The 21,604-nt window shown below is 38.8% G+C and overlaps 1 protein-coding gene across 2 annotated transcripts in view; it reads right to left on the bottom strand.

Moving 5' to 3' along the window:
- PCDH15 (protocadherin related 15) overlaps nucleotides 1-21,604 on the bottom strand; it is a 681,342-nt gene that overhangs the window by 332,561 nt on the left and 327,177 nt on the right. For both annotated transcript variants that reach the window (XM_059662693.1, XM_059662692.1), the window contains exon 8: nucleotides 19,404-19,574. In XM_059662693.1, the coding sequence (XP_059518676.1) occupies nucleotides 19,404-19,574 (171 nt within the window). The remainder of the gene's footprint in view (nucleotides 1-19,403; nucleotides 19,575-21,604) is intronic.

Genomic DNA, 21,604 nt, shown 5'->3' with positions numbered 1-21,604 from the left:
TCAAAGGCTGAATGCTTCACAAGAAAAGTAATACTGTGATTTTTCAGATGTGGTTCAGCCTCCGCTGCATTGGCTGGCTTTTCCAGTCTCACAAAGCTATCCATTCTGGTCAGGTTGGCCACAATTAGAAGCTGATTCATAGCTACACCACCATTAGCATTCACAGTAGGTCTTCCTCATTCCAACTTAGGCATTCATAATGCAAACATTACCTAAATCCGTGGCCTTGAAAGGGAAAGTAGACAATCATTCAGGAGTAAGGTCTCCACAGGATCCAGTCCCTGCTTCATGGGGTAACAAGCGTCTTCACCATGTCTGCATTTTTTATCTACCCCCAAGATTTAAAGACTGAAAACAGCGATTGATCCGTAGTACCCAACAAAGCAACACAAATAAAATAGTTTTATGCTGCTTATTAAAATTTTTCTATCATCATATTTTTTCATTCTCTTTTGATGTGCTTAGTAAAGAGTTAGCTCTCCTTATATCTCCTTTTAGAATAAAGATAACATGAAAAACAAACGATTACTACTGGTATAAAGTCTGACCCAGATCAATATGGTATACATTAAATATTTTATTTTATTTGTGCTCAAGATATCTAATACTCCTAAAGCTTTTGCCATTATTAGGAATTGCTCATTTCCAAACATTTATTATATTTTTCATTACATTTACTGACTTCTCAAAGCCTTTTTTCAAGTTTTAATGAGCTACACACCCATCTATGCATTGAGTAGAAAAAAAATATTTTAGGATATTGTCACCTTAGCATGCACTTAGCATCTGAAAATAATTAGGTTTCTCTTTAACTCTTCATCAGGATTTTTTGTTACAGAACAATTCTACTATTTTGCCTATTTGCTTGCTTTGTTGTACATGAGGATATATAGGAAATATTAAAGTTATGCCTGGTGTAGGGCATGTTTTTTAAAAATGTGTTTTAAAAGGTCATGTTTTCTGCAAAGTTAACTCCCAATAATTAATTTCTCTGTTTGCTAATTACATGGGCCTGGAATTCTTTTTAGGTGAATACTGATGTTCTTCCTCATTAGGGTGTCTTTTATAATCTCAGGAATCCAATTTAACCGATGGGAATCTATTATCTATTTTTAAACAAATTAAACTTGCTTATTTTACTTGTTCTGAGGCTAGTCAGGACATGCTTTTTAAAATATATTTTATTGATTTTTATTTTATTTATTTATTTTTTTGAGAGAGAGAAAGGCAGAGGGAGACATAGAAACATCAATTATGAGAGAGAAACATCATCAATCAGCTGCCTCCTGCACGCCCCCCACAGGGGATCGAGCCCACAACCCGGGCAGGTGGCCTGACCAGGAGTCGAACCAGTGGCCTCTTGGTTCATGGCTCCCTGCTCAACTGCTGAGCTACACCAGCTGGGCAGGACATGATTTTTTAGGAACTGAGGATGAAAAGGATGTTTATAGGCACTTCCTGTTGTTTTTGTATTCATGCAATTCTGATAAGATTGATATCACTAATTTCCATGCCATTCGTTTCATTAACAGATATTATTCTACTTTAATCTAAATGCTAAATAAATAAAAAAAACTTGGGGATTTAAATTTATTTAAGATAATTGAGGTATTTCCACAATCAGAGCAGGAATGACATACATACTATCAATTCTGGCTACAGATGAATTCTAGACACTGCAAAAAATGTATAACATTTAAAACTGTCCTTAGAGTTCATCTTCCTAGATGGTTCACAAAAGGGGAGAACTGGGAACTGAACTATTGTTCATGATAAGAATATTTTAATTATTTGTGATGATGATTCTAATGAGAGACAGAGAGACAGAGTAACAGATAAAAATAACTTCTCAAATCAATAGAAGTTGAAGGATACTGCTATGATACTAAAAGGTAAGGAATATTGATAGAATAATAACAAATTGAAAGGGTTGAAACTGATAAACTGACCTATCCTAAACTTTTCTGGTATAATTTGAATATTGTGATTATATCTCAGAGACCTTATGTATATTAAATTTATTAAATCAGAACTCATCAAAATGGCAAAATATTTAAATCCACTAATTAAAAGGTATAATCAGAAGGCAATCTGAATAATTGATGTTTTAGGACATGACTAAGTACAAACTTGCCATAATTCCAATATGCTCACCTGAAAGTAAGAGTAATATCTCTTCTCTATCTATCTATCTATCTATCTATCTATCTATCTATCTATCTATCATCTATCTCCCTCTTATCATGCAAGAATTGCACACCAAATCTTTTATTAGTTCTTGTGTTTCAGTATTTCTGGATCATTGAAATTATTTTGACACATTAAAAGTACAAATTCCTGGAAAACAGTATGGAGTTTCCTCAAAAAATTAAAAATGGAACTCCCATTTCACCCAGTAATCCCACTTCTAGGAATATATCCCAAGAAATCACAAAAACCAATCAGAAAAGATATATGCACCCCTATGTTCATAGCAGCACAATTTACCATAGCTAAGATTTGGAAACAGCCTAAGTGCCCATCAGCAGATGAGTGGATTAGAAAACGGTGGAACATCTACACAGTGGAATACTATGCTGCAATAAAAAAGAAGGAACTCTTACCATCCTCAACAGCATGGATGGAACTTGAGAGCATTATGCTAAGCGAAATAAGCCAGTCAGAGAAAGATAAATATCACATGAACTCACTCATTTGTGAAATATAATGAACAATATAAACTGATGAACAAAAATAGAGCCAGAGACAGAGAAGTATCAAATAGACTGTCAAACTTCAGAGGGAAGGCAGGGGAGGGAATGGGTAAGAGATCAACCAAATGACTTGTATGCATGCATATAAACATAACCAATGGACACAGACACTAGGGGGGTGAGGACATGTGCCGGGGGATGGGGCTGGCCTGGGAGAGTTGGTCAATGGGGGAAAAAGGAGACATATGTAATACTATATATAATACTTTAAACAATAAAGATTTTTTTTAAAGTACAAATTCCTAACTTTAACTTATTTTTTCTGTGATAGCGGAATTGTGGTATGGAATCATTTCAAATTGCACACTGAAACATATTCAGATAAAATGATGTGATAATCTGAGATGTTCTTCAAATAATCAGGGAGAAAATGCTAAGGAAATATTATAGGTGAACCAAGAATACTCATGCATTTTTAATTGAATAGTGAGTTCATGACACTCTTCTCTGTTTTTGTATATATCTGAAACTTTCTGCATTAAAAAGTAATAATTACAAAGTCTTATGCCCCATCTTGGACATTGAATCAAAATTCCCTAGGGTTGAAGCCTTAAATTCTCAGGTCTCATCCAAAACATTTGAAATCAGAGTTTGAGAGTCCTAGATGCATATTAATAAGCTCATTCCATAAGTCTCATGAAGCAGTTAAAATGCTAATTGTGTCCAGAATATGTGTTCCATCATTCTTTTATATAAAATAAACTAACTCTCTAGAATTAGTTATTTTTTTAGGGACCAACATAAATATAGTCACTGTCTTCCTGTGGTCTCCTGGGTAACGGACTCTTAAAAAGAGGAATAACCATGTAAATGTATATAGAAAGTAGGATTAGGCAGAGGAAAATGTTGAAAAACAACACTGTCCAGGTAAATACAATATAAAGAGAGAGGATATCAAGGTGGCAACTCTGAGAGTTTTCTTGAATTTAGGTCAGATGACTGGGCTTTTGTACATTTGCCCCAGTCCCATTGACAAGCCATTGGATGTGACTGCTGCCCCGGACGGGGCATCAGGTTGGGTTGGGTGAAGTTGTTCTCTTTGAACAAAGGGTAGTGAGAGGGATTCAGGGATTCCTGTTAGTCACTGACAGTTTTAGCACCTGGGGAAGGAGGTAGTTGTGAACTGAAGATTAAGTGCCTCAATCCTGAAGCGGTTCTCTTAGATGATGTTTCATAGTACCCAACATATATAAAAGGGCTGAATTATTTTTACAGAAATTCTTTCTGATCTTTTCTCATTTTTCTTGACACACCCTTTCAATTCAATACAGAAATGTTGCAATGGCTATTACAACAACCACGTTGTAGGTTGTAGTGTCTGATTCTTTATGACGTGCCTAACTTAAATATCACTCTCAGGAATAACATAAAACCAACACTTTTTAAAATTTTCTTCAAAATCAATGCAACATACTCTTTGTCATAGCAATAGGAGTACCTATAAGTGCACAAATAATGACAATTAGCAGTATGAATTCCCATAGAATCCTCTCTATGATTTATTTCATGATAATGTTTACTGGTTTAGCTACATTTAACCTAATCCCTATTCATCTGCTTCCTAGAAAAGTGGTATCAATCATGTTACTTCAAGAGAGTAAATGCCAGGTCAGTAACTTATGTTGGATCCTTGGCCATTAAATGTCAAATACAGACAAAATGTAGCATATATAAAGCATGTGTGATACACATTTTAGTTATGTTACTCTAGACCAGTGGTTCTCAACATGGGCTGCACGTTAGAATCATCTGGAATCTTTTTAAAATCCTGATTTCTGGGCCTCATCCTCTGGAAATTCTGTTTCTTTGTTACTAATGTTGTGGCCCCACCCCATAACAAAGAAGCAGAATTTCTGGAGGATGAGGCCCAGAAATCAGGATTTTTAAAAGATTCCCAGGTGATTCTAATGTGCAGCCAAGGTGGAGAACCACTGCTCTAGACTCTAAGTTCTAACAATTCCTTTGTTGTGATCAGATAGTTTATATAAAATACCAAACACATAGTAGGCTTTCAACTAGTGATCCCAGACAACCCTTTAGGAAAATTTTACTATGTTATTTCAAATGCTTTTCCACTTTTTTAAAAAAGCAAAGCAAAATCATTTCCTCCTGTTTAAATTTAGTTCAATTTCACACAGGTAATAAGAAAAAGAAAAAAAAATAGAATAATACATTAGAGTTAGCTTTTATATGTAGTTCCCATGGCAAGTATCAAGTTTCCAGAGGGAAGCTGCTTTAAGAGGTGGTTATATTTGGCTCAGAGCTGCTCCCACCACCCGCCAGTACAATACAAACCAGTACAATACAAGGGCAATTACTACTCAGAGTTGCTGAGATAAATTTACTGCTGTCTCTCCAAGGTGAATGAATCTTTTTGTGTATTTTCTTTCCCCAAGAAAAAATGCCTCTATATTTCTACAGACCTAGACAAAACCCTGAAGATAAATTAACTTATATGTTCTAGAATGTTTCCCTAATTATCATTAATAACATAGTGTTTAGAAAAAAAAATCCATGATCTAAACAACTAATTACAAACCAATGTTTGGGGCACGATTATTTTGAAAGCAGATGCTCACTTACTCTCTTTTGTGCATGTGTGCCTAAATTCCTCTAAAGCAGTGGTTCTCAACCTTCTGGCCCTTTAAATACAGTTCCTCATGTTGTGACCCAACCATAAAATTATTTTTGTTGCTACTTCATAACTGTAATGTTGCTACTGTTATGAATCATAATGTAAATATCTGATATGCAGGATGGTCTTAGGCAACCCCTGTGAAAGGGTCCTTCGACCGCCAAAGGGGTCGCGACCCACAGGTTGAGAACCACTGCTCTAAAGTTTTCAACATGCGGAAACGTATTGCTATTTTATAGTAAAAATAATTAGGACTCAACAATCTAAAGGCACACAGGCACATAAGTGAAAGGCATATTACACATTCTTTTTTTTTTCTTTTTAAATATATTTTATTGATTTTTTACAGAGAGGAAGGGAGAGAGAGATAGAGAGTTAGAAACATCGATGAGAGAGAAACATCGATCAGCTGCCTCTTGCACATCTCCTATTGGGGATGTGCCCGCAACTCAGGTACATGCCCTTGACCGGAATCGAACCTGGGACCTTTCAGTCCACAGGCCGACGCTCTATCCACTGAGCCAAACCGGTTTCGGCTACACATTCTTTATAGTAGGATATTTTTCAATGTATATAACAAACCATAATTTATAAGGATCTAATGTGAGTCATCAATCTGATATATACTGTCTTTGGACAGTATGTGGTTTAAAATTGCTTATGAACACAGAATATATTTATAACCTAAGAATACAACCCAAAAAATTCCTTATTTCTGATAATCCATTACAAAGCAATCACACTGAGAAATAAGCATTCAGAGTCGGAAGTAAAGTTTAAAATAACTCTTGAGCCCATTGCATGTATGCCATGCTGATAAACGTGAACTCTTCATAAGACCTCCAAATCATATGAAAGAGATGCTAGCTGGCAGAGACATATTTAAGTCATTCCACAGTTACCCCATTTCCTTTAATGTAAAAATGTCACCTTAAAATATATACTTTTAGGAATTAGTGTTTTCGTCATTGTGTATGTCTTCAGATAAGTTGTCTGCCAAGATCTTATTAACTGGGGGTTTAGAGTTCTTTAGGTATTTATTACAATGCTTTGACATTATCAATATACGTGTTTATAGTACCTATAATAATCATTCTTTGATTATCTTGACATTAAAATTTTTTTTCAATTTCCCTAAAATAAAAACATTTACCTTGTGCATTATTTACTAGCGTATATCATTGTCTCAACTAAAGTCATCAAGGTTGCCACAAAATAGCTATGAGCTTCAAGGAAATCTCACTGAAAATAAAACAGAGCTATTATAAATTGTATTTGCCTTTCTGCAGCAATTGAAAACAAATAAAACCACTCTATTAGCCTGTATGCATTTGTTGTTCTTTGAAGAAATTCAACATGAGGGAGGGTTGTAGAGAAATGTCTCTTTGAAGATGTGATATTTTTTATGAAACCTGCATTTGATCGATGAGAATGTATCAACCATTGGGAGGTCTGACAAAAGTGTCTTTCAACACAGAAAACAACAAAATCTTCACATGAAGAGGGAGACAGCTTAAGTGCCCATCAGCAGATGAGTGGATTAAAAAACTGTGGTACATCTAAACAATGGAATACTACCCTGCTATAAAAAGGAAGGAACTCCTACCATTTGCAACAGCACAAATGGACCTGGAGAGCATTATGCTAAACGAAATAAGTCAGTCAGAGAAAGATAAATATCACATGGTCTCAATCATTTGTGGAATATAATGAACAACATAAGCTGATAAAGAAAAACAGATCAATAAGGAAAATTTAAAAATAAAAGAGAGAGAGAGAGAGAGAGAGAGAGAGAGAGAGAGAGAGAGAGAGAGAGAGAAAGAGAGAGAGGGACTGAGACTCAGAAGTTCCAATCAATAAGGAAAAAGTCCTGCAGGGAAGGAGATAATAGGCAGGAGTTAAATCTTGTGTGGCCTTGTAAATCCCTTGTGCTGTTTGGGATTTTATTTTCACCTTGATCAGAAGCCACTGGAATATTTTAAGCAGGAAGTAGCTTGTATGCTTTTAAAAGTTACTCTGCTGTGTGAATAATGGCTTGAAGGAACCAAAAGTAGAAGTAGGGGCAAAAGGTGACAGAGGCTCATATAAGATTTCCTGTAAAGGTCTTGAAGGCATCATGAGCTAACATTATTTGGGAAGTAAATAAATCAGTTGCTTGGCCCATGGTCTATTTATTCCCCTTCTCTGAGAGTGTCTTTGCGGATGACGTTAGTAAACAAATCAAATTGGTTTGGAGCTATCACAGTAGAAAATAATAGATTTTTGGAAAAAGCTTTATCAAAAACCAAGATTTACCTAAAAGCCAACTCTGTATACTATAGTTTCTAAAAAGTGAAGCTGTATGTAAATAAACTTACAAACTGTAGTTATCATTTTTCCTAGTATTATTTATTCAATTATTTTTGTGGTGACCTGACTGAGTTGAACTATCCATTTCATTTTCATCTTTTGGCCACATATAAGCATCAACATAGTTTAAACTAATAAAAATCAAGATCATGTCCTTCAGTATTCATTTCAATCAAGAAGAACCAAACAAAGGAATGTGTGAGAATATTCCAGAAAGTAGCACATGAAGGCTTATGTCTTCAGCTGAAAGAGCCTGACATGTTAAATGACAGGAAGAAGGTCAGGGAGCAGGTGAGAGAGAGTAGGGATGGGGTTAGTGTCAATCTATTTGAGCTGCTGTAATAGAATACCATAAACGGGAAGGATTATAAACAAAACAAATTTATTTCTCACAGTTCTGGAGGCTGGGAATTCCAAGATCAAGGTAATGGCAGAATCAGTGTCTGGGGAGGGCCCACTTCCTGGTTCATAGATGGCAATCTCACTGTGTCCTCACATGATGCAAGAGAAGAGGGTCTCTCTGGAGTCCCTTTTATGAGGGGTCTACTCTCATTACCTAATCACTTCCCAAGGGCCCCACTTCCAAATACCCATTACCTTGGGGTTACATTTCATCAAATGAATTTGGGGGCGACACAAGCATTTCATCTATAGCAGTCAAGGATAAAGGACTGTGCAGGGGGCCATATAGGATGTTATAGGAAGATACATCAGCAGATGAGTGGGTGAAAAAACAATGGAATACTATGCTGCTATAAAAAGAAAGGAACTCCTATCATTTGCAACAGCATGGATGGACCTGGAGAGCATTATGCTAAGCAAAATAAGTCAGTCCAAGAAAGATAAATATCACATGATCTCACTCATTTGTGGAATATAATAAACAACATAAACTGATGAACAAAAACAGATCCAAATTCAAAGAAGCATCAATCAGATGCTCAAACCTCAGAGGGATGGTAGGGGAGGGTGGGAGTAAGGGGAAAAGATCAACCACAGGACTTGTATGCATGCATATAAGTATAACCAATGGACACAGACACTAGGGGATGAGGGGCAATGGAGGGATAATGACACATATGTAATACCTTAATCAATAAAAAAGGAGAAAAAAACAAATAAAATAAAATCAATAACTGGTTATTACACACACAAAAAAAAGAAGAAGAAGAAGAAGAAGAAGCTAAACTTGAAGCAGGGAAGTAACAGGATCTGATGTCAATTTGTTAATAACATTCTGATGAGATTTCAAGCAGAATTACACACAGCTATTGTAGGAATCCAAGCAAGAATTTGTGATTTGATTATATCCTATCTAATAAAAGAGAAACATGGTAATTAGCAGTACATCTGCTACCCTTACAATTGGCTACTCAGCGAGATATGCAAATTAACTGCCAGCCAAGATGGCGGCCGGCAGCCAGGCAGCTTGAAGCTAACATAGGCTTGCTTGCTTCAGTGACGGAGGACTCCAGTGTTCCGTCTGCCTTGCCGGCCTCTGAGCTTGCAGTTTGAAACATTGTTACAAATATAGAAGCTAAACAACCCCAGAAACCTGCTTTCAGCGAGCCGGGATCTCAGAGCTGGAGTTGATACAGTGTTTCGATTATGGAACCCAAACAAACCAGATAGCTGCTTTCAGCAGCAGAGGCCTCAGAGCTGGAGCCAAGCCTCAGAGCTAAAGCTGGCCCAGAATAAAAAAGAAAAAAAGAAAAAAAGGAGCAGTTGGGAGCTTCAGTCACCCGCCAGCCTGAAAACAGCCCTCAGCCCCTCACCCAGACTGGCCAGGCACCCCAGAGGGGACCCCCACCCTGAAGGGTGTGTGACCAGCTGCAAACAGCTATCATCCCCTAATCCAGGCTGGCCAGGCTCCCCAGTGGGGACCCCCACCCTGATCCAGGACACCCTTCAGGGAAAACCAGCCGACCCCCACCCGTGCACCAGGCTGCTATCCTATATAGTAAAAGGGTAATATGCCTCCCAGCACCAGGATCAGCGGAGCTGTGAGGCCTCCCGGCACCGGGATCAGCGTGACAGGGGGCAGCGCCCAAACCCCCTGATCGCCCTTTGGCTCTGTGTGTGACAGGGGGTGGGGCCACAACCTCCCTATCTGCCCTGCTTTGCTCGTGACAGGGGAAGGCGCCCCAACCCCCTGATCAGCCCTGCTCTATGCCTGATAGCGGGGAGCTCCCCAACCCCCTGATTGCCATGCGGCTCTGTGTGTGACAGGGTGCGGCGCCCCAACCCCCGCCCCCCACGGGCCCTGCTCTGTGTGTGACAGGGTAGAGCCATAACCTCTCCATCAGCCCTGCCCTGAGTGTGGGAGTGGGGCGCCCCAACCCCTGTTCGGCCCTGCTCTGTGGGTGATAGAGGGCAGTGCCCCAACCCCCACCCCCATGAGCCCTGCTCTGTGTGTGATGGGGTAGAGCCATAACCTCCCCATCGGCCCTGCCCTGAGTGTGAGAGTGGCGGCGCCCCAACCCCCTGATCGGCCCTGTTCTGTGGGTGATAGAGGGTGGCGCCCCAACCCTCTGATCCTCCCTGCTCTGTGTGTGACAGGGGGCGGTGCCCCAACTCCACTATAGGCCCTACTCTGTGAGTGACAGGGGGGAGCTTCCCAACCCCCTGATGGGCCCTGCTCTGTGCGTGACAGGGGAGCTCCCCAACCCCCTGATGGGCCCTACCTTGTGCGTGACAGGGGGGAGCTCCCCAACCCCCTGATGGGCCCTACCTTGTGCGTGACAGGGGGGAGCTCCCCAACCCCCTGATGGGCCCTGCTCTGTGCATGACAGGGGGCAGCGCCCCAACCCCCTGATCGGTCCTGCTCTGTGCGTGACAGTGGGTGGCACCACAACCTCCCCATCGACCCTGCCTTGAGTGTGACAGGGGGTGGTGCCCCAACCCCCCAATCGGCCCCACCCTGAGTATGACTGAGGGTGGCATCGCAACCTCCCAATCCGCCCTGCTCTGTGCATGACAGGGGGCGGCGCCCCAACTCCCCAATTGGCCCTGCTCTGAGCCCGACCAGGGGCTGTACCTAGGGATTGGGCCTGCCCTCTGCCACCCGGGAGCAGGCCTAAGCCAGCAGGTCGTTATCTCCGGAGGGGTCTCAGACTGCGAGAGGGCACAGGCCGGGCTGAGGGACCCCCCTCCTCCTCGAGTGCACTAATTATTGTGCACCGGGCCTCTAGTATATATATTTGCCTTACTATTTTAGGTTTCAGAATCCACTTGCCATTCCTTACAGTTTCTTAGTTTTCTTAGAAAAATTATCTTTGCCCATTGAACACAATTTCATCAGGGAATCTGTTTTAGAGTGGTCCAAAAAAACAAAACCAATAGAATGTGCATGTGTATTTTTATTTGTGTGTCTATCTATCTATATCTATCTATCTATATCTATCTATCTATCTATCTATCTATCTATCTATCTATCTATCTATATGGAGAGGTTGAAATAGATTCATATTAAAGAATTGGCTCATGCTGTCATTAGGGAAGATGGCAAGCTCAATGTCTGCAAGGTAAGTTGGCAGGCTGGAGACCCAGGCAAAAACTCCCATTACAGTTCAAGTCTGAAGGCACTCTCCTGGCAGAATTCCCTTTTTTGGGGGAGGTCAGTCTTTTCTCTTAAGGCCTTCAACTGATTGGATGAGGCCCACCAACATTATGGAGGATAATTTGCTTTACTCAGTCTACTAATTTAAATTGTATTTTCATCTTCAGTATGCCTTCACAGTAACATCCAAATGTGTTGGATCAACTATTTGGGTACCATGAACTAGCTAAGTTGATATATAAAATTAACCATCACAGACTCCTTATTCCCTCTATTCAAACTAAATCAATCAGATATTTTCTCCCTCGAATGCTAGTATGCATTTAGTAGAGGGCAGAAGTATATCCTGTCCTTTTTGTCCCATGCAGACTACAAGATCCTGCCCCTCCACATAAAATACACACTTCTGCCATCTATCCCTTTACACAAATTACTATTAGCCTCATGAACATCTAATAGTTCACTAGTATGTAGGTCAAACTCATTGGTTTGTTTGAAATGCAATAAACTATAATGGTTTCAAACAGGCTTTAGATACTTGGAAAGACAAGCATCAAATTAATAATGGCTCTCCTAGAAGATTGAGGGTTGCAATTTTCAGTGTATATAATTTTAAAAAATATTTTCTGTATAATTTACAATTAGCAGCCAATACTTATTTTAATTAAAGTAAATAATGAAAAACTTTCTAAATTAGCAAGTGGGACAAAAGCAGAATTTTAAATATTATTGGGAGTGGAAGTCCTATCTTTATTAGCAGTAGAAGCCTCGGGGTGCCTCTGGAGAACTGCAAGTTTTGTGTGACAGTTTGAAACCTGTATTGATAGTCATTGTTTTTGAATTCATAAAATAAAAAAGAAAGGGAGCAGGGTACTTGCTTCCCTGGAGGACATTTAAAATTTGATTCATTGATATATTTTTGGCTCACAGTACTACCTTGTGGCATTTTACATCAGCTGCTGCCTCTTCCCATAGCGATAATATATTGCATAATTAATTCAGCACAAGCAGTGACTATGCCAAATCTGTTTATTAAAAGATAGGGCTTCTACTGTTCTTCTCAATAAAGGTATTGCATTCTTTTACAGGACCAAAGTCATACTGAATTAATTAGGAGTAGCATAATCAGAATAAATTAGGCTATCACAAAATAGATCTCAATTAAACATAGCTATTCAATAACTAATTTGAATTAGCTACTACCTCCCATGAGTCTCAGGGTAAAAACCCAGCCAGAGAAGAAATTACATTAATTATAATAATAGCATATCTAATATTATTAGATTCTCAGTATTTGCTAGAAACAAGTTAAATGTGCTACATGAAACTTTTCTAGTACTAAAAATCCCATATATTAGATATTTTCTTCCCATTTTATAGATAATAATCCAAATGGAAGTTTAGAGACATTAAAAAATGTTCACAGCATCACACAGATTTCAACTTGGACTTGATTTTTTTTACATATTACCCTATATTATGGTAGTAAACACCTTTGAAATTTTTTTCTATACAGTTTAGTAAGCCATCAGGGAGTTGCAGAAGACATGGTTATGTTAAGTTATAAATATTAAGTCCAAATTGAGTGACTGCCTTTTCTCTTAATGTGTGTTGTTTCATAGAAAATCACATGTCTAAAGTTAATTTTAAATGATATTTTGAGCACTGGCCAGTGTGCTCAGTGGATAGAGCATCAACCCATGCATCAGAGTCACGGGTTCGTTTCCCAGTCAAGGGCACTTACCTGGGTTGTGGGTTCCTACCCTGGGCAGGGCACATGCAGGAGACAACCAAGACACATCGATGTTTGTCTCTCCCTTCTCTCTCCCTCCCTTTCACTCTCTCTAAAAATAAAGAAAATTAGTAAATATTTTGAAAAATAATTATTTTGAAAAACTAATATTTTGTAAAAAGAGTTGGATTTCCATCTTATTACTGAGCAGAATAGTGACTTTGCTCCTTTAATATCAACAAATTCAATTCCTCCTTTTGTTTTTCATACTTTAATTGTTCCACAAAAAATGAAAATATCTTCATATTGTCTATTGATGGACATTTTTATATTAGTTGAGCCTATTCAATGTAAATTTTGACTAGAGATAAAAGGAATAAATGACCTGTTGGTTCTACTATGATGTCATACACCATTTTCAGAATTACTATTATTATAATTTCAAACTCTAAACAATGTTAGCTGGATTCTAGTTTTTATATCTTTTCTTGGTGTTTAGCCATTATTTTCCCAACTTGGATGTAAAATTTCTGTGATCATTTACTGCTGGTAGCATGTGGGTATGATTGTTGGTGAGATGAAAAATGACAGATAATGCATTTTTGACTATAGTTATATGTTATTTTTCTTTTCAATCTACTTTGATAAAAATCTTCTCTTTAAAAAAGTTATGGGCAATTTGAAAATTGTCAATTGTTTTGTTCTCCATCCATCACATTGCTGGCCCAAAGAGAGCTCCATAATACACATTTTGAAACTAAATGGCTTAATGTCTGAGGGGGGATGCAATTTAATATTTGTAACATTATGGAAAAGAAGGTATTATGAAGGTAATATGCTAGTACAATAATTTTAAACTGGGACTCTATACGGCAACTGGGAAATATGTTTACTTCATCTAAACCACCTATTAGACTCCTATGTGAAGGGTATCCTTGACTAGACAATGGCCAAGTATGGTAATGCTTGCTACTCTATTCTTATTTGAAAACACTAAAAGTATATTAAAATTAAGTATAAATATAAATATATATATATCTTACATATTATTTGAAGGTTATATAATTATAATGAACATATTTTATCATATATAGGTAATAAAATAAATATAAATAATATATAAGTATATTATTTGTTATATATAATAAATATGTATGTGATCTTTATATCTGCATATTTATGATAAATACACTCTACTCTGAGTGAGCAATCAAAAGCCATGCTTATTTATATGCAGTAGCTAAGTGCACAATATATATTTCTTGAACTTTTAATCAATGATTTAATTCAGTTCAACATACACTGAACATTTACTATGTGACCTGACTGGGTTCTCAGGATATAATGACAAATACAAAATTCAAAAACATATGGTCTAGTGAAAGAGAAACAAGTAAACAACTGTAACACAAGGAGAATTTCAATACTTATAGCAGGAATACATGAGGACACAGAGAAAAGCTTAATTTTGAAACCTATTATTTCAGCAACTTGAATAACAAATATCAATGTGTGAAAGAAAGTGAAGAAAAGGGAGGGTGATTCTTATAGAAGTTAAGTATCTACATACAAAGCTCTGTGTTTCAAGACAAGTCGCATCATGCAAATTAGAGATGAGATTATAAAGTGGTCAGACATAAAATGACTTTGAATAATATGCTAAAAGCTTGGGACTTACTTGATGTATAATAAAAAAGATGAAGTTTTAAAATTTAACCGGTGAGCACTCAGATCACAATTGTATTTTAAACAAAGAACTGACTTCAGTGAGATGATATTGGAAGGTGGGAGAGACCAGAGGCCGGGGTCCGGAGTTGAGAGCGTATCCGTAAGTGGGTATTTTGGCTGTGTAAGTATTTGAGTGACATTTTAGAGGCAGTGCAGAGAGTATCTTTGGAGATTGATTGAGTTTGGGTTAGGGGGTCATGGAAGTCTAGGTCCAAATCAGCAACGACCCCCAAAACAGTAACAACATGAGAATAAGCATGGATTCATCAGAATGCATTAGAGAAGATAATGCACCATTTCTGGGAAATATAGTTAAAAGCATATAGAAAAAGTAGTAAAGATAAGCTTGGAATTCATGCGAAATTCCAAGTCAGAAAACATATCTAGAACATCTAAATCATCCCTATAGGGAGAAAAATAACACTCACTGATACAGATTTAGTTTACAAAAGAGTTGTAAAGGATAGAAATCTAAATGTATCCCTAAGACTTAATAATGAACGAATGAATCAATCAATCCAAGAGAAATTCAGTTTTAAAAAAGGCATTGATGATTTAAGAGGAGAAACCTGGGGCCATCCTGGGGAGGAAAAGAACCAGTAGTTTAATAAAACAGAAGAGAGGAGGGAGTTCCCAGATTGTAACACATTTAATGAGCAAAAGCCAAGAGGTAATTATGTTGTACATCACTGCAAATCACCACCCCTCTTGTAATAACTGAGAAAGCTTCCCTGGAAGGATAGAGCACCTTAAATAAGGCAGAGGAGGTAGGTTCGACAGTTACATGAAAACCGGAGTTCTTTATGGCAAAGAGTACAGTGTGGGTATTTGTAGCTAAACAATCCTGGTATCCAACCCCAGGCTTTAAAACAGGGATGGAGAGAAACTCAGAGTGTGTTTTCTATCTGCTAATTGACTTGTCTGGTAGGCAAGTAATGCAGGCAAAATAAATAAAGGAAGGTATGCACAGTAAACACAGATAGTATGCCAATATTTTCATATTAATACTGTTTTGTTTCTATTCAGGAACAAATTACTCAGAAAAAACAAACAAACAAACCAACAACCAACCAACCAACCAACCAGTATACACGTGTTCAATTCTGAAAAAAAAAAATGTGTAAGGGTTTATTATGTCTCTGTGCTTCAATAGAAAATGGAGAACATAGAGGGATGGATTCTATAATCTCCAAATTCTGCAGAATTTTCTCACAGTATGAGAAAAATTCAACTACTTAGGGATAATAACTTTAAAAGAGTCAGAAAGTGAGAATATAAACAATATACCAGTATGAGAAGCATTTTATCTTATTCTAGTTGTCAAGTCTCCTCAAGTAGCATACAATACAACATCCATTAGGGTCAAATAGATACTTATCAAAATAATACTATATACTAGTAATAAAAACCTAATGTGCTAAGTGTCTTGTCGGTTGTTCAACCAATCAAAGTATAATATGTTAATAAAATGTTAAGGCCACTTAACCACTTGCTATGATGTGCACTGGCCACCAAGGGGCAGACAGTTAACCAGTTGACCAGTCGCTATGACGTGCACTGACCACCAGAGGGCAGACAGTCGACCAGTTGACCAGTCGCTATGACGTGCATTGACCACCATGGGGCAGACACTCCAACTGGTAGGTTAGCTTCCTGCTGGGGTCTGGCTGATCAAGACTGAGATACTAGTGCATGGGTCAGACATGCTCTGGAGCCCTCCCACGGTCCCTCCCTGGCTGGCCAACCCCCATTTGTGCACCGTGGGGTCCATCGGCCTGGCTGCACCCTCTCTCAATCTGGGAGCCCTCGGAGGATGTCAGAGAGCCGGTTTTGGCCCGATCCCGCAGGCCAGGCCGAGGGACCCCACTGATGCACAAATTTGTACACTGAGCCTCTAGTAAAGAAATAATTAGCAGAGGACTAAAATTCACTTTAGAACCCTTGAGACACCAGATTTATATACTTACATATTCATACAATATTAATCTTAGTGTTTGTGAAGACATTAATTTTTCTGAAGATACTTTCAGAAGTAGAAAAACATATAAAACACTTATTAGATAAGTTTATCTCTAAACACATGATTATTTACATTTTAATAAACAGTAGATTTTAATTTTTAGTATGTCCTGCTTCGTGAATGGAAAACTGTATTAGCCTACCTTTCAAAGTTTTTCTGAGCTCATAAATTCTACAAGCATTGTAGTGAAACTTAGAATGGTTTCTCAAGTCAATAATACCACTGAGGTAATTGGTGGAAAATTTTACAAAGAAGGTGAGCAGGTGTCAAAGCTTCAAAATTTAAAGAATTAATTCAGGAAAGGATCAGCAAGTATGTAATTAGAGTCATCATGTCCTGTTAAGCTGACATAAATGGTTAGTCCTCTCGCTCTAAATAGCAAGATCTTACTTATGGAAATTTCCAGCAATTTTAGCAAAATATGTAATGGAAAAGAAAAGAATGAAAGGACTGAGATAAACACAGCAATCTGAAAATAAAACTTCAAAAACTGGCTCCAGTTCTTAAACGATAAGTAATCAGAGGGGTTTCAAGATAGCATGTGGAAGAGCACAGGGAAACTAATTATCAGCACTATGACTGATTAAAAAACACACATTTTATTTCAGAGAAGAAGGGAGAGGGAGAGAGAAATAGAAACATCAATGATGAGAATTATTGATCAGCTGCCTCCTGCACACCCCACACTGGGATTGAGCCTGTAACCGGGGTATGTGCCCTGACCGGGAATCGAACCCTGACCTCCTGATTCATAGGCCAATGCTCAATCACTGAGCCACACTGGCGGGGCAATGACTGATTTTATTTTCCAAAGATTGCCACAGTAAAATATCTTTCCTCATGTAATCTTTTGTGTGATTGAGGCACATGTCCCATTATGGGATGGCATATCATTCTATTTCTTGAATCTGGCAGAGGTTTGACAACAGCAGAAGAGCAAAGTAAATTTCAAGGCTAGTTCATAAAAGTGCTGCCTAATTCTCTCAGGGAGCCTGTTCTTGGAACCCAGCGCCTGGCTGGGAGGGAACTCAGAGAGCCTAGGGGAGGCCCACACTGAATGGAAATAAAGCCTGGAGCTCACAGCCATGCTTGAGCTTGTGACAACAGCCAGAATCAACTTGCTGAGTTAAGCACTCTGAAAGTGGGACCCAGCTCTCAGTCAAGGTGCCCCGGGCGATTCTATGTGGAGCAGAAACAAGGCGTTCCTTCAAGTCTGCCAAAATTGCAACTTTATGAGGAAATTTGAAAATTCTTGTTGAAGCTATTAAGGTTAGGTGAATTGTTATGCAGCCACAAATAATCAGAACAATTGCCTAATTTTCCAAGTATGCATATTTACATTTTTTGGCAATAAAAACATACCTTGAATGGATAAACATTTGCCATAATTATTTAAGTATGTAAAATTAAAATCCTCTTTGTTTCACAGAATGTCAAAGAATGGGTCAATCTGTTAAAATTATGATGAAGCATAACATTTGACCATTTTAGAATTTATAGCATAACATTTAATTCCAGATGGATGATTTTAAAGGAAAACACTTGTTACTTGTAAGTTGTAAGGCCACAGAAAGTTACTTAAACTTTGTACCTCAGAAGGCTCATCTGTAACATACCATAACAATGGTTACTATGCAAATGGATTGCAGTTAATATTTTTGTAGAGTTGAGCACAGTTTATGATGAACTGAACCATTAGTCATTATTATAATTTATATTTTTACCCCAAATCTGGAGCATAGCCTTGTCTTTAGCATGAAGCTATATAACTATGAAAGATGCTTAATCTGTAATCTGGAAGAAAGAGGAAGGGAGGCTCAAAAATCCTTTATGAAATCAATCCAATGCGTCCCAACGCATCCTCTGTCTTCTGTTACTTCTTTCAATACACCAAGCACTGTTAGACAGTCAGACAGATCATTGGTTTTAGTCATTATTATAACAGTGCGTCCTTCTCTTGGGATCTCACTGGTACACCAGCTATATACATTAACTCAGAAAAATAAAATAATAATGAACGTATTACTTTTTTCTCATTATTTCAATTAAGCCTTTCAAATAAAAGTTTAATGTTCTCCATCATTGATATAGCTCCTTTAGAATTTTATAAGTCAGATGCAGACTCAAGTGTAGGAAACTTGTATTCATACCTTACCTTCCTAATTCTTTAAAATATATTTAAGGAATAAATATTTGCATTCAGCATTCATTAGCTTCCATCTCCAAATAGCCAAGCATAACCTCCAGTAACAATTCTGAACCTAAAGAGGCTAAAGAATCTTTTTGACCTGTGTGTCCTCTGATTTTGGACTGCATTTTTACATATGAATTTAAGGAAATGCTGGAGTTAGTTTTCAGAGTTTTACAGAATATATTGGGAACTGAACTCAGTGTAAACTGATCAATTGCTTCATAAGATACTTTCTACTTTGTAAATAACATAATTATGCACTGTGACCAGAAATTTGCACATAGTCCCCAAAACAGGCTTTGGGCCTCAGTATTTTCAACACCCATAGAGTGAATGAAGTTTGCTATTTTCACTTAATGTCTGCAAAATACTTGATCAGAATCTCACTGCAGTTAAAGAGGTGAAAGTGAAGATGAAAAGGACATGGTCTATTTACCGGAGTTCTCAGCTCAGGTATGGCAGCTTGATAGGTGAGAGGACGACAGTCACGCGTGTTTGGCACCAGGACACAAGGAAGAAACATTGGGCCCAAGTCATCTCCGTCCAGAACATCCACTGTGAGGGTGGTGGTGGTGGTTCGCCGTTCATTCAGATTTTGTGCACGGTCCTGAGAGAGAGAAAAAAACAAGAAAAACAAACAACCAACACAATGGACTAATGTTTCCCTCACTTTGGCTAAACTCTGGACAGGTGCTGCTGATGACAGTCACCTGACCTCTATTTCTCCAGAGCATTTACTTTAGAAAACTTGCAATTGAAAAATTTTCTCTGCCCTTTTGAAATGTGAATCTTCTCCCAATTCAATTTTTCTTGAAGTATAGTTGACATACAATTTTATTTCAACTTCAGTGTACAACATGATTCCACATTTATACACATATTAGAATCACCGTGATAATAAGTCTAGCAACCATCTTTCACAGTATCTACACTAATAAAAGAGAAACATGGTAATTGGCGTACGACCGCTACCCTTTTCATTGGCTAATAAGCGAGATATGCAAATTAACTGTCAGCCAAAATGGCGACCGGCAGCCAGGCAGCTTGAAACTAACATGAGGCTTGCTTGCCTCAGTGACGGAGGAAACCAACGTTCACCGCCTGTGGCTGCAGGCCTCTGAGCCTGCAGTTTCAAACATTGTAACAAATACCGCCAGACTTCAGCCAGCAGATTCCCAACACTGTATGCAAAGGCCAGAAACCTACTTTCAGCAGCAGAGGCCTAAGAGCTGGAGCCAAGCCTCAAGCTAAAGCTGGCCCAGAATAAAAAAAAAAAAAAGGAAAAAAGGAGCAGTTGGGAGCTTCAGTCACCCCCAGCCTGAAAACAGCCCTCAGCCCCTCAGGCAGGCTGGCCAGGCACCCCAGTGGGGACCCCCACCCTGAAGGGTGTGTGACCAGCTGCAAACAGCCACCATCCCCTCACCCAGGCTGGCCAGGCACCCCAGTGGGGACCCCCACCCTGATCCAGGACACCCTTCAGGGCAAACCAGCAGCCCCCACCTGTGCACCAGGCCTCTACCCTATATAGTAAAAGGGTAATATGCCTCCTAGCACCGGGATCAGCGGAGCCGAGAGGCCTCCTGGCACCGGGATCAGCATGACAGGGGGCAGCACCCAAACCCCCTGATTGCCCTGCGGCTCTGTGCGTGACAGGGGGTGGCGCCGCAACCTCCCCATCGACCCTGCCTTGAGTGTGACAGGGGGCGGTGCCCCAACCCCCCAATCGGCCCTACCCTGAGAGTGACTGAGGGTGGCATCGCAACCTCCCAATCCGCCCTGCTCTGTGCATGACAGGGGGCGGTGCCCCGACTCCCCAATCGGCCCTGCTCTGAGTCCGACCAGGGGCTACACCTAGGGATTGGGCCTGCCCTCTGCCACCTGGGAGCAGGCCTAAGCCAGCAGGGCGTTATCTCCTGAGGGGTTCCAGACTGCGAGAGGGCACAGGCCAGTCTGAGGGACCCCCCTCCTCCCCGAGTGCACAAATTTTTGTGCACCGGGCCTCTAGTAGTTATTATAATATTATTATAAAGATTCAAAAATAAAAATAAATATAGAACTACAACAGAACTGAACAATTAGTTCTACTTCTGGCTATTTATCTAAAGAAAATTAAAACATTAATTCAAAAAGCTATATTCACCCCCATGGTTCATCCCAGCTCACACTTTTTCCAGTTTTATGATCCAAGACTCTTCTCAATGACCTAAGAATCATCCCTTTGAAATATAATCATCAAGAAAGATAGAGCTTCTATATCTGAGTCACTGTGGGAGGATAGGACCATAACTTCCGGAGGAGGCTTGTTCCAAATTGCAGAACTACCACCCATTACGAAGATACAAAAAAGTTTTCTTCTCCATTGAGAAGACCAATTAGCAAATAAAGATGATCTTTGATTCTCCAATCTAACTTTTATTATGCTTTAAGCGATTTAGGTTTTTTAGATAAAATTGGGTTATTTTAAGAACATACCTCATTAAAGAAAAATGAAGAGGAAAATAAAGGGAAGAAAAGAAAATAAAACCTTCTAGGTCTGCCATACTCTTATTAAAGAAATAGTTTTGCATGTCCCACATAATTTATTCTATTTTGAAAGCATTACTTATCTCCGTGTAGTCTCCTGACATCATTAAAATA

The sequence above is a fragment of the Myotis daubentonii genome, chromosome 13 (genome assembly GCF_963259705.1).
Source record: "Myotis daubentonii chromosome 13, mMyoDau2.1, whole genome shotgun sequence".
Classification (NCBI taxonomy): Eukaryota; Metazoa; Chordata; class Mammalia; order Chiroptera; family Vespertilionidae; genus Myotis; species Myotis daubentonii.
This window is presented reverse-complemented; position numbering and strand designations above follow the sequence as displayed.